General features: G+C 43.7%; 1 protein-coding gene across 2 annotated transcripts in view; it reads right to left on the bottom strand.

Annotated features, from left to right (window-relative positions):
* The window catches only part of NPL (N-acetylneuraminate pyruvate lyase), a 40,093-nt gene that overhangs the window by 17,168 nt on the left and 9,380 nt on the right, over nucleotides 1–13,545 (bottom strand). The window contains exons 2-4 of one of the 2 annotated variants that reach the window (XM_079905536.1): nucleotides 9,583–9,656; nucleotides 8,359–8,446; nucleotides 5,170–5,227 (exon numbers count right to left, since the gene is read on the bottom strand). In XM_079905536.1, coding sequence (XP_079761662.1) covers nucleotides 5,170–5,227; nucleotides 8,359–8,446; nucleotides 9,583–9,656 — 220 coding nt within the window. Of the gene's footprint in view, nucleotides 1–5,169; nucleotides 5,228–8,358; nucleotides 8,844–9,582; nucleotides 9,657–13,545 lie in introns of those variants that run through there. The other variant, XM_079905535.1, reaches the window with a different exon arrangement.

Consider the following 13,545-nt stretch of genomic DNA (forward strand, 5'->3'; position numbering starts at 1 on the left):
AACAACAAACTCTTCAAATTTGCCAACCGATGTACACCTAGAGAGTGGAAAACTACCACATTTAATGATAAATGTCATTACCAGGAAAATCCCAGGTGTTGCAAAGTAGAGACCCCTGGTGGAGGTGAGCTGTGTATTTAATCTTATTCTTCTGCAGACTTTGTCAGTACAAAAAAAACTTGCTAAGGAGACATGAGCAGTTCATTTTTTTTTTTTTTTGGCGGTATGCGGGCCTCTCACTGTTGTGGCCTCTCCCGTTGCGGAGCACAGGCTCTGGACGTGCAGGCTCAGTGGCCATGGCTCACGGGCGCAGCCGCTCCGCGGCATGTGGGATCTTCCCGGACCGGGGCATGAACCTGCGTCCCCTACATCGGCAGGCAGACTCTCAATCACTGCGCCACCCGGGAAGCCCGAGCAGTTCATTTTGATAAACTATAACTGTTAATTATAGAGAAACTTGCAGATGTCATTTCTCTTCTAGTGTTCAGCCCACTGGATGATACTGTCTTTCCTCTCCAAAGATATTAGTCATATTTTAAAATTTATATTACAGATTGGAGATGCAGTTGAGAAAGGCTGAGAAGAAAAAGATTATACATATCACAGAAGATACATTGCACTACTCTTCTGATATTTACTCACATTCCTTCAGAAAAAAGTGAACATTTCCTCCCACTGGGCCCTCATAATATTTTTTATCTGTTTCAAGTAGAGTACTTAAACCTAATACATGGTGAGGTAGTTGTGTATCTTCCTGGTCTCCAACTAGAGTGAATTCCCTGAGGGCAGAGGTCAGATCTTATTGACTCTTGTGTTCAGGTCAGTCATGGTGCTGAGCACATAGCAGGACTCAGTAGATGTTGGTGATTGCTTTGAAACATGCCCCACTACCTAAAAGGGAAAAACGGCTTTCTTCTGAGACTTAAGCTAGTGATATCTATATCTAATAGATGTGATTAACTTTCTGCAGAAGTAAAGTAGGAGAGTCAAAAAGAGATTGGGATATAGTCCAAAGAACAATCAAGACACTGGATAGGATTTTATTGACACAGGATTGGAATTGATATATTTGAATCATTTATTTAGCACCTTGTTTAGGACAAGAGCAGTAGGGTAACCTTAGCTGAAAGGAAGGAAGAGAAACCACTTCAGAGACAGTCGATGGCAGTGCCCATTCAAGCATCATCCAATGGAGAGTTATGTCTAAGCAGATGCCAATATTACTGTCTCCTTGGCAAGATTATCCCACAGCAGGCGATTATCCCTATAGCAGGGGATTATCTCTATACTAAGATTATCTTTATACTATTCTAGTGTTGAACCCCATGGTTGACACTGTCTGTCATGTCATACATGACAATATTTTAAAACTCACATGATGCATAGAAGAAAGCAATTGAAAAGAGAAGGGGAAAAAAAAATTTCCTCCTTTACACTACCATAGTTGAAAGAGCTACTGTTAAGAAGAACAAATCAAGTGTAAAAAGGATAAATCAAGTTTCCAAGTTCTGATTCTAGGCTTACTAAGCAATCACCTAGTAACGTCTTCCCTAGTGGCTTGCCTAAGAGTGTTGAATTGAGGTTTTGCAAGTATACAGTATACATTCCATTTCTAAATTCAGTTAATAGGAAACAGAATCAAACAAAACCCACAAGCAGATGTTGGGGTTAGATCAAGTCATTGCGCTCTTTGGAATTAGAATATCTAAATTCTGAGGACATGGTTCTGTGGACAAAGGATGTCCCTGCCATTTCAGTAAACAGAGGATGCTTCGGCCGAACAGCCATCAGCCACTGCAGGCACCAGGACGGTGCGACCTAAGGGGAACTCAGGATGGAGAAAAACATGCATATCAAAGGAATGGTTTCAATAAGCCCAATCTCTTGCACCTTACCATACAAGGAAACACTAAAATCATTAACTTGAGATGCGTGTTTTTATGATTAGCAATAATCTTTTGATGTTCAACCATATATATATATATTTTTTCCAGCCGAAAACTCCTATACATCCAGGCTCCTCCCTTACCTCTTTGGAACAGTCCCTCAGAGCTTGCTGAGTGGCTGTATCCCAGGCTTAAGTCCTCAGTAAGTCTGCTGAATAAAACATAATTCTCAACTTTTAGGTTGTACATTTTTTTTCAGTCGACAGTCCAAGCTACAACATCTTTGTGCTTTCTTTTCTTACTTGATTCACAGAGACCTCAAAACTACCACATGGTTTACTTTTCTGCTAGCAACTTGAACTCCTTCCTCCCTCGCCACAATATTACTCCACCTAACCTGCTCATCTCTAACCCCAGAGCAATCCAGTCTTTGTGTTCTTGTTCCTATGTTCTGGTTGAAAAGTGTACCTAGAAGAAAATCTTCACACCTGTGTGGAGTGGTGGTATGACAAATTTATGACTTACAACTTTGGTTGGTTTTTAGCACCACTGGGGCAATCCTTTTAAAAAAATTAATTACTTTTAAATTTATTTTTCAAAATTGTGACCAAGAAAAACACAACACTGGGAGTTCCCTGGTGGCCTAGTGGTTAGGATTCCAGGCTTTCACTGCCGTGGCCTGGGTTCAGTCCCTGGTCGGGGAACTGAGATCCCGCAAGCCACGCGGTGCGGCCAAAAAATAAAAATTAAAAAAAATTCCCCATCTTAGCCATTTTTAAGTGTACAGTTCACTGCTGTTAAGCATATTCACATTGTTGTGAAACAGAACTCTAGAACTTTTTCATCTTGCAGATCTGAAAGTTTTGGAAGGAGCTGTCAGCAGGAACTCCATTTTAAACTTTAGGGCTCCATCCTGTTACACTGTGACTGTGCTGACCCTGCTGACTTAAAAAAAAAAAAAGAAGAAGAAGCTCTCTGTTTAGGAAGGCATCCGGCGGAACTGTGCAGAAGTGTGCCTTTACTGATAACAAGTGAAACACACTTGATGAGTCAATAAATTGTAACAGGAAAAAAAAAAAAGAATACATACCTTCCAGTCACAACTCTTCACAAAAAACTTTTGGAAACTAAGTGTGCTTCTCTGTTTTCCTTTAAAAACTCCTGCTTTTTGTTTCCCAGAGGGGACACTGTTCTGTGGTTGCTGGAATCTGTGCTCCCTGAATTGAAATTCTAAGACTCCAAATAACCATAAATGTGTTTTCTATGTCTGTGAGTCTGTTTCTGCTTTGTAAATAAGTTCATTTGTATCATTTTTTTAGATTCCACATATAAGTGATGTCATATGGTATTTGTCTTTCTCTGCCTGACTTACTTCACTTAGTATGATATTCTCTAGGTCCATCCATGCTGAATTAACAGATTCACACTACTTTATATAAAATAAACAACAAAGACTTACTATATAGCACAGAGAACTATATTCAATATCTTGTAATAACCTATAATGGAAAAGAATCTGAAAACGAATATATATATATATATATATATGTATGTATGTATATATATCTATCTGATCCTGCAAAAGAGAAAACACTGTTGCATCATTTGAAGTTTATAGTAACACGAAGGGCTGCACTATTGTGGTTTATGCTGGTTTTAATAGTTAGTTAATATCTAATCTCAATCTCGGTGACTTCCCTGGCGGCGCGGTGGTTAAGAATCCACCTGCCAATGCAGGGGACATGGGTTTGATCCGTTGTCTGGGAAGATCCCACACACCGTGGAGCAGCTAAGCCCATGTGCCACAACTGAGCCTGCGCTCTAGAGTCCACAAGCACAACTACTGAAGCCCGTGTGCCTAGAGCCCGTGCTCCGCAACAAGAGAAGCCACCGCAATAAGAAGCCCGCACACCGCAACGAAGAGTTGCCCCCGCTCGCCACAACTAGAGAAAAGCCCACGAAGCAACGAAGTCCCAACGCAGCCAAAAAAAAAAAAATCTCAATCTCAAGACTACTAAATTCTACAGTGGTCTACTAAAAATTAATCTAATCAGGGATTTTAAAAAATGTCCAGGGGACTTCCCTGGTGGCGCAGTGGTTGAGAGTCCGCCTGCCAATGCAGGGGATGCGGGTTCGTGCCCCGGTCCGGGAGGATCCCACATGCCGCGGAGTGGCTGGGCCCATGAGCCATGGCAGCTGAGCCTGCGCGTCCGGAGCCTGTGCTGCACAACGGGAGAGGCCACAGCAGTGAGAGGCCCGCGTACCGCAAAAAAAAAAAAAAAAAAAAAAAAATGTCCAGGGAATAAAATTTAAGGTTCAACCAAGCAACAGACTTTTGAAGGCAATAACTGCTTAATCTATATATCTATATATCTGTATCTATATATATATAAATATAAAACTGAATCACTGCTGTACACCAGAAACTAACACATCAACTATACGTCAACTTTTAAAAAAGGACCCCTAATAAACGCATTTCTTTGTTTTACAGCCTGCTTCTTTTTCCGCAGACGACAAACTCTATACCCCTTAAACAACTCTTCTTTCCCCCTCCCCCTAGTCCCTAGCGGGACTAACTCTAATTCTGTTTTTATGAATTTGACTACTTTAGATACCTCATAGTATAAGAAGAATAATATCGTATTTGTCTTTTAGTGGCTGGCTTACTTCACTTAACATAATGTTCTCAAGGAGGTTCACCCCTATTGTAGCATGTGACAAGACGGATTTGCTTCCTTTTTAAGGCTGAATAACATTCCATTGTATGTATATACCACCTTTTCTTTATCCATTCATCTGTCCATGGGCATTTGGGTTGCTTCGACCTCATGAACAGTGCTGCTATAAACATGGGTGGGGACAGTCTTTTTCTGTTTAAGTTTTCTCTTCCATTCTCCAGGCAGCAATTCTCAGTTTTTACCACTTCTCATTTCTGAACCCCATTTCCATCTCCTTTATGCCCAGCAGATGGCCTTGCCTTTTACTTCCTAGAGAAAACTTAGGTTGGCTCAAGTTCTGTTCCTTACCTGCAAACTAGGTAGCTCCACAGCCATCCTTACTTTGCCCAAAAGAAGAGGTGCCTCTGTCTCCTATTAAACGCTCTGCTACAGCAGTTATCACCTTGGGCTACTCTCTTTGTGGCTCTGTGTTGGCTTCCCTGCAGTCCTACACCTTATACTCTCCAGCATCCAATATTTAGCAAAAATGATATTGATTTTAACTCAAGCATAAAGATGGAGGCCCCTCAAGTGGTCTCTCCCAGATGGACCCGCATACATACCAGTTCTTGTGACTCCTTCAAGCTCAGTGCTCCCACGTGAATTACTATCTGATCCAACCTGCAAAAGAGAAAACACTGTTGCATCACTTGAAGTTTATAGTAACACGGAAGAGCTGTGCTACCTTGGTTTGTGCTGGTTTTAGCAATTAGCTAATATCTGACTAATCTCAATCTCAAGACTACTGAATTCTACAGTGGTATACTTAAAATTAATCTAACCAGGGATTTTAAAAAAATGTCCAGGGAATAAAATTTAAGGTTCAACTAAGCAATAAGATTTTTTTTTAACATCTTTATTGGAGTATAATTGCTTTACAGTGTTGTGTTAGTTTCTGCTGTATATAAGCAACAGGATTTTGAAAGCAATAACTGATCAATCAATCAATAGTCAAGTACCTTATTTTGACTATGCATTGTTAGAGATGCTGCATTTGACAGTGACAATGTGCATGAAAATAGGTGTAAAGCTGAGATATTTTTGGTTGGAGATAAAAATAAAGAGGTTCCTCAAAGAGTACAACCAGGAACCAGCCATACGAGAAAGGAATTCACTGTGAAAAGTTTTTTCCTATCTTGTGTGTCCTCAGAATTTGGCCACGAGTGAGGTTTTCTCTGAGACCTCAGTGTTCATCTTTGGAGGTGCTCCACGGGGCCCCGTGGGAAGAGGCCACACTTAGACTGGTCTTCTGAGGGTAGGATCAATAAAACTCAGCTGTGAATGCAGTCATGCTGGCGAGTCTTCCAGGGACTCAGAGTGACACACATGCTGCCCCCATGGGATGGAGACACCACATCCCCGTTAAGGCCCAAGCATTGAGCCCTCCTGTGATTCTTGACTTCTTCTGTCTTCGGTAAAATGGGACCTAGCTGGGAAGTGCTATGATCAGGTCTGCATTTGTTAAGGATAACAGAAGACTTCTGAGAGGAGAAAAGGTGGCTGGCTGGTCTGCTTTCCCCTCACCAGCAGCTTTATTGCATGACCTCCTTAAACCTTTCACTACCCCTGTCTCCTGGCTTAGGTTAAAACAATCATGCATTCCCTCCCCCTCTCCACCCAGCTGCTGGGTCTGTGGCTTTAGTACAAACTTGTGATTTCCCAGTTCAGGAGGACGAGGGTCCCGAAAGCCTCTGGTCCCCATGACTTACTTCCCTTTCCTAGTCACTGCAGCGGCTGCTCCAAATCTTGACTTTTCTCCTCAAGCTCTAAGTTCCACCCAAACCCTTGTTCTTGGCAGATGTCCTCGCTTCCAAGACACCAAAGATAAAGATTCTTCCACACACAGACTCCCTCCCTTCTCCTCCTCACCTCTGCGCTTAGCTGTGTTACCTTCTATGCGTTCCTCCCAGCTTCTTAGCTGTCTCCTAAAGCTACTCTGCTTACATTTGGGTTTATTTCAAGCCCCCGTGGAGACCTGCCATCAAAGGCATCAGTTCTCCACTCCCTTTAACCTCTTCTCCAATGGCACTGTCCTTTCAGCGCGGAAACGTGCTCATTACTTCCCTGCTTTAAGAGAAAAAAAACTACCCTTCTTTTAATCTTGCTTCCTTCACTCTAATCCATGATTCCTTCTCTCCTTCTCCTCAGCAGCAAATTTTTTGGGGTGAGGATAAGCTACCCTCACTGGTTCCCCTGCCATGTGTCTGCGGCATTCTAACCTCAGGGCAGCTGCTTCCGTGACAATGAACCAACTGGCTCTGCTCTCTCTGAGGTTAGCTGGTCATTTCCTACTTTCTCAATCCTACTGACTCTCACAGCATCTAATAATGATTATAACAAATGTTATAACGAACACAGCATCCACTGCAAATAGTTACAGTGAATTCTTACATAATACTTAGTACTATATGTGTAGACTGCTTGAATCCTCACCAGCGCCTCATAGGATAGGTACTATTAGTATTCCTGTTTCACAGACAAAGCACAGGGCATTTAAGAGCTGCCTGAGTTCACAGAGCTACTTAGAGGCACACTCAGGACCCAACTCAGGCAGTCCGGCTCTGCAGGCCCTGCTCTTAATCTCCACACTCCCCCGACGCTCTCTGAAGCACACTTCCTTCCTTCCAGCAGACAGGATCTGCTCTTCACCTCCCTCTGACCCTTCTGAAGGTTTTCTGTCTGCGCCCACTTCCCTATCCCTCCCGGTTCTGGTGCTTTTCTTGATGTTTACCCTTAGCCTTCTTCTTTCCTCACTCTGCCTGTGGTCTTTAAATGTTTGAGGCCCAGGATCTGACTGAAAATTAGCTGAAAACTGAAGATCACGAGAAGGTGCCTATGTGGACACGCAGTCACATTTGGCGTATAATTTCAGAGTATCCAAGTTGCTCTAAAGCCATTTAAGGGTCCCCAAAGTGGGCAGGGGCTTTGCACTGACCACCTCTGCTCCAGGCTCACTTGAGACTTACCTCCAATCTTTGCCTCCACCTAAGACACCGTCAATCACCCTTCTCTGATCCCTGTTTACACTATTTATCGGAAGGATCAGTGTTAGTTTTCATGGTCTGACATCTCCACTGGATGGTAAGCAACCTGAGGGCAGAGATCCCGTTTTATATCTCCAGCGCCAGCACAGTGCATAACACACGATGCATAACAGTGCAGAACAGACCACAAATCAAGCTTGGTTAATTGCCGTGCTTACTGAATTGATGCTGTCCTATTTGTTTCACCGTGGCACAGACTGAGTGTTATAACCAAATACATTAACTCGCTGAAGTTTAGAGGATGCAGAAAGCTCCCTAAGACTACAAGAGGAAGCACCACAAAAAGCATGCTGAGTCACATGCAGAGAGAACTGTAAGGAAGCAACAGGCTGATAGAACCACCAGGACCCACCCTGAGATGGGAAGGAGTATGAGCTGCTCAGCGGAAGGGCTAGGAGCTCAGCAGCCAGTCGCCAGGGCCCTGCTCCACACCCCCTCAGGCCAAGGACAGGGAACCGGAGGGACTGGCCTGGTAGATAAAACAAGAGGCTGTTCCCAGTTTCCCGATGGGATCTCTGAGAGCCGGGTGTGTCTGGCTGCCCTTCCACACGGAAGGGAAGGGCCCTCCTCTGCCTCAGCTCCTCTTTCCACAAGCTGACCTCAGGCCTGATTTGTGGTCGGAGAGCAGGGAGGCTGTGTCACCTGGGGTATAGCTGTGTCTACGCAGCTCTCGCAGATGCAGGTGTTTATCATGATGGAGCCACTCACTTGTTCCTCCCTTCTGTCACCCACTCCTCCGCGACCCGGCAGCGCTCTGAGATGCTCAGGGACAGGCCTTCTCCTGTCGTGCCATTCACTGTTCCAAACAGAGAGTCAGTCAGCGGGACCAACCGATACCTTTCGTGCTTCCAGCACCAACGCTGGCAGTGCGGGGGCAGAAATCCCTGCTCGAGAGGAAGGGACACGGAGAAACACCAGAGGACAGAAGCTGGGTGGGTGGGGTGATGCCATGTTTCCATTTCCACCTCAGACTCAGCCTTTTTTTCCATCCTCACCTTGTCAAAAGGAGTGGGAAGGTTAAGTATGACTTGTAATTTACAAATCTCATTGTTTTCAGGGACAGAGAGTATTTTAAATGGAGACAGAGGTAACTGCCCATGTTTCAGGCAAATCTCCGAGCACGCCAGGCAGTTCTATATTTGGGCTTGAATGGCAGGAAAACCAATACCGTTCAGTACTGGGATGTCAAGGTGGTCATAGGTGGCAGTTACTTATGAAGACAATGGTGTGCACTACAGATCTAAAACGACCTCTGTCTATAGACCTGGGTCCCTGGACTCTTTAATCAATAGAAATTGATAAGAGGCCAGATGGGAATTCAGGCAAGGCTTTACTGAGGTTCCTGCTGCAGCATGAGGGAGGGAGAACAAGAAAGAGGTGTCCTTGCTCGCTCCCCAAGGTGGCGAGCTGGTTCCTTAAAAGGGGTAACAACAGGGGCGGGCCTGTGGGTTGGGCAGGAGGCGTAGCTTAGGTGTTCTACCCACCCCCTCGGTGCTGCTGGGTGCAGGGATCACGCGGTACCCGGCATGCTCGCAGTACCTTAGAAGTGGCAGCTGGCTTGTGGCCTTTTTGAATCTTATTGTTCATAATTGCCCCCACTGCTCATGTGTGTAGTGATTTTTACTCCCTAAGAGTTTCTTTGTAGTCTGTTGCTCGCAGAGACGTTTGTCCCGGTGTAAGCACTCCAGTAAAGGGTCCCAGGTCCCAGCCTATCTCAGGTGCACTACCCAATTATATCATCTCTTGATCATCTTTTAGGTCTAAAATTGATGAGACTACAAATCCACAAATTTTACATGGCTTAGCCAGGCTCAACCATAACCTGTGACACAATAACACTGTGACCTCCTAGCTAGTAATCTGGTGACAGCTACTTTCTAAGGACTGAGCTAGAGATATGTAGAGATATGTATCTCTCTAAAGATGACTTACCAAAGATATTCTTCACTCCCTGTTCTTCTACAAGATAATCCACATACCGACCAATGACTGAGAAGTTGATTTCTCTGAAAGACATAAAGAAAAAAATTAGAAAAAAATGTGTATTTATTCTTTTCTAGATTATTCAATTCATCCCCACAATTATAAACTGCTCTCTCGTGTTAACAGTTATTCAAATCCACCTAACCAGTCTGAAATTATTAGCCTGCTCTGAATAATGCTTGGGTTTTTTTCTTCCCTTGAGTCTGGTGGTTTCTCTACTCAGCCCTATGTGCCTCACTTATGTGAGAAAAGCACTATTAGTTATCCACAAAGGTTTTATGTTTAAACTTCATCACAAGTAATACTTAAAAAGTAATTATCTTTTGCCCTTTGGGGGCAGAGTGATGGTTGAGGGCATGGTTATACAAGAACTTAACATTTTCCATGTGGTGAGAAGCAATCATTTCTTAGGCTTACAAAATAAGAAAATTCAAACTTAGTAATTTAAAAATTTTAGCACTTAATATTTGTCACAATAAATGAAGGCTTAAAGCCATTTATATGTGTTAGTGTTAAACTGAAGGGGGATAATAGTTGAAAAGGAACTTTGTCATCACTTTGCCTTTCAAAGTGTTATCTGCGGAACAGCAGTATCAGCAACTGGGGGAATTTGTTGGAAATGAAGAGTCCCAGGCCGCACAGTTCTCCTGGTCAGAATCTGCACTGTAACAAGATATCCACGTGATCTGCATGCACTGTGCCGTTTGAAGAGTACTGACCTTGCAAAGATCTGATACTTAAAATCATATTGAGTTTAAAAATCTAGAAACTGACTCACAGATCAGATAAAGTGACCTGTTCTCAATCAAAATACAGGTGAGGGGACTTCCCTGGTGGCGCTGTGGTTAAGAATCCGCCTGCCAATGCAGGGGACACAGGTTCGATCCCTGGTCCAGGAAGATCCCATATGCCGCGAAGCCACTAAGTCCGTGTGCCACAACTACTGAGCCTGCGCTCTAGAGCCCGCGAGCCACAACTACTGAAGCCCGCACGCCTACAGCCCGTGCTCTACAAAAAGAGAAGCCACTGCGATGAGAAGCCCGTGCTCCGCAACGAAGAGCAGCCCCCGCTCGCCGCACCTAGAGAAAGCCTGCACGCAGCAACGAAGGCTCAATGCAGCCAAAAATAAATAAATTTTTTAAAAAATTTATTAAAAAAAAATACAGGTGGGGAAGATGGAGGATGGAGAAGGAAAATACAAAGGAAAATGGTGGGGCAAGTGTGTTACATGTTGCAGACTGCATGGTTGCCAAGAACACTCAGTACTAGCTGGCTAGTACTTTTGCATTTTAGTCAGCGGGGCCAGAGAATCCTAATGTAATTTTAACCTTATTAACATTCTTTTCATCTTTACTTATTGTATTCCTTAAAAAACAAAATGGAACCAAAATATCTGATGCATATAGAAAACAAAGACATCAAACTGTATATGTCAAAGGGAATAGGAACAATAGAGATAAAAACAAAGAACGGATAGGCAACCACTGCCCACAACACTCAAAAAGTAGGTTTTAATGTAGTTAAAAGGCCTGCAAGGGGAGCAAACTCTCTCCATAATGGCTCATGCCTGAAATATCATAACACTGCCCCTCCCTGTCCCACTTGCTCAAATGCCGAATGTTCGCTTATCAGTCTCACTGAGTAAGACTCCAAGATGGGGGAGTTAGCTGCCTAGACAATCCACCTCAGGACCTTCATTTAGGTCAGCTTGAGCCGCTCAACTTCTTGAAATCTCTCTGCCTCAGATATTTCTGACCACTTGGAGGCACACCTTTACACCACACTAGCCCCTTGCTGCTTCCATCAGCTCTTCCCCGCTTGGAACAAGCCCTGAGATGCAGGAACGATTCGCTGGGGCTTTGTTTGTGTGACACTAACTTTGGTTTTGACCAATGATGTCCCTCTACTCATGCAAGTAACTTCCCAATCGCAGATTGGAAACTGGAAATAAAGCCTCTGGGCAATAGCTTGTGTTGGAGTCACAGATTCAAACGCAGTGGCTCCTGCACACTTTCAGTGTGTCCCACCCTGGCCACATACTGAGACACTGAGAGCAGGCCTGGCCTCTTCAGCAAGGAGGAGCCTGCAGAGCTCCAGATGATTGAGGCCTGGTAGGCACCGTACTCACTTTGATGTGCTTTCTTTTGGTTTAATCTAATGTTTTCTTATTTGGAAAGGGAAGCTAGAGAGCTTGTTTCCATTTAAAGAAGTCCTTAAGGAAGACATCTAGTCTTTTGGGGTGCATGTGTGTATCCCCAAAGTGGACTCTAAACTCAGCAAGGACTACCAAGTGGCACTCTATCGGCCAGTCCAGCACAAGTGCACTGCACCTGGCTTCAGTTAAAGGCTCAATCATTATTGCTGTTATTATTCCTCAGTGACAAATTCCTCACACCCTCAGCAAAGTTCATATCTCTATTATCATGAACATCACTTTGTAAACTGTTTATGCCCGCCCTCCAGTCTGGAGCAAGAACTTCCTGAAGGTAAGAACTGTGCCTTTTATACCTTACAATCTCTCATCGGCACCTGGCACAGCACAGACACTCAACAAAGGCTAGTGAAGGAGCCGTGATGCAGGAATTTACAGTGATGATGAAACACCCATAATCTCTGCTTTAAAAGCAGATTATCTCCACGCTTGCAGGTTGTGTTTACATTTCACTACCATATTAACTGAGCAAAGAAAATAGCATATATAAATAACTAAAATATTGAGAAAAATACGACAAAGGCTGTGACTGGTTAGAAAGTATAGAGGTTCAGCAGGGGACTGATAATTCCACTTAGGGAGGCTGGGAAGGAGACTTCAAGGACAAGGTGGATCTGGAATAAATAGGGTGAAATCCTATGATCCTCTTTCCCTCTGACTGTATTGAGAGCTGCTATTTGTCTGGCCCTACTCTGGTGTCCTCCTTCTAGAGAGCTGGCCACACCCTCAGGCAGATCCAGGCCAGCATGTGAACCCTCCAGCTCCTTCTCCTTCCTCAGAGAACTCCACGCTATTTTATGGCGTCAGTGTAGCAGTGCTTTTGTCTACACTCACTCCCTCTCCCCCACTCCTTTAGGCCTTGCTGGATGACAGCTACGATAATTGCACTCAGGTTAGGGGTGCTAATGGGTGATACATCATCTATTCCTTCAAGAAAGCAGTTTGCTTTTTCTTATAAAATGTCCCTAGCCTATAGGAGTGGCACTAATGGTGGAATTCTGGGGCAGTGGCAGAGCCCCCCACAATGTCCTTGGACTTATGGTCTTTTGGAACTACCAAATCTCCTTACAGAGATCAGAGGTTGAAAAGGGATGGCTCCTAAATGTGTTTTGTTTGACTTTCACAACGTTAACATTTCTTTTCATGTTAAAAAAAAAAACACCTTTGTTTGAAAAGCCAGACAAGGGAAATGCAAATCAAAACCACAATGAGATACCACCTCACACCTGTCAGAATGGCTATCATCAATAAGAACATAAATGTTGGCAAGGACGTGGAGAAAAAGGAACCCTTGTACACTGTTGGTGGGAATGTAAATTCGTGCATCCACTATGGAAAACAGTATGGGGTTGCTCAAAAAAACTAAAAATAGAACTACCATATGACCTAGCAATTCCACTCCTGGGTATATACCTGAAAAAGACAAAAACACTAATTTGAAAAGATGCATGCACCCTAATGTTCATAGCAGCATTATTTACAATTGCCAAGATACGGAAGCAACCTAAGTGTCCATTAACAGATGAATGGATAAAGAAGATGGGATATATATACAATGGAATACCACTCAGCCATAAAAAAGAACGAAATGTTGCCATTTGCAGCAACACAGATGGACTTGGAGGGCATTACCCTAAGTGAAATAAGTCAGGCAGAGAAAGACAAATACTGTATGATAGCACTTACATGTGGAATCTAAA

The sequence above is a fragment of the Stenella coeruleoalba genome (genome assembly GCF_951394435.1).
Source record: "Stenella coeruleoalba genome assembly, chromosome: 1".
Lineage (NCBI taxonomy): Eukaryota > Metazoa > Chordata > Mammalia > Artiodactyla > Delphinidae > Stenella > Stenella coeruleoalba.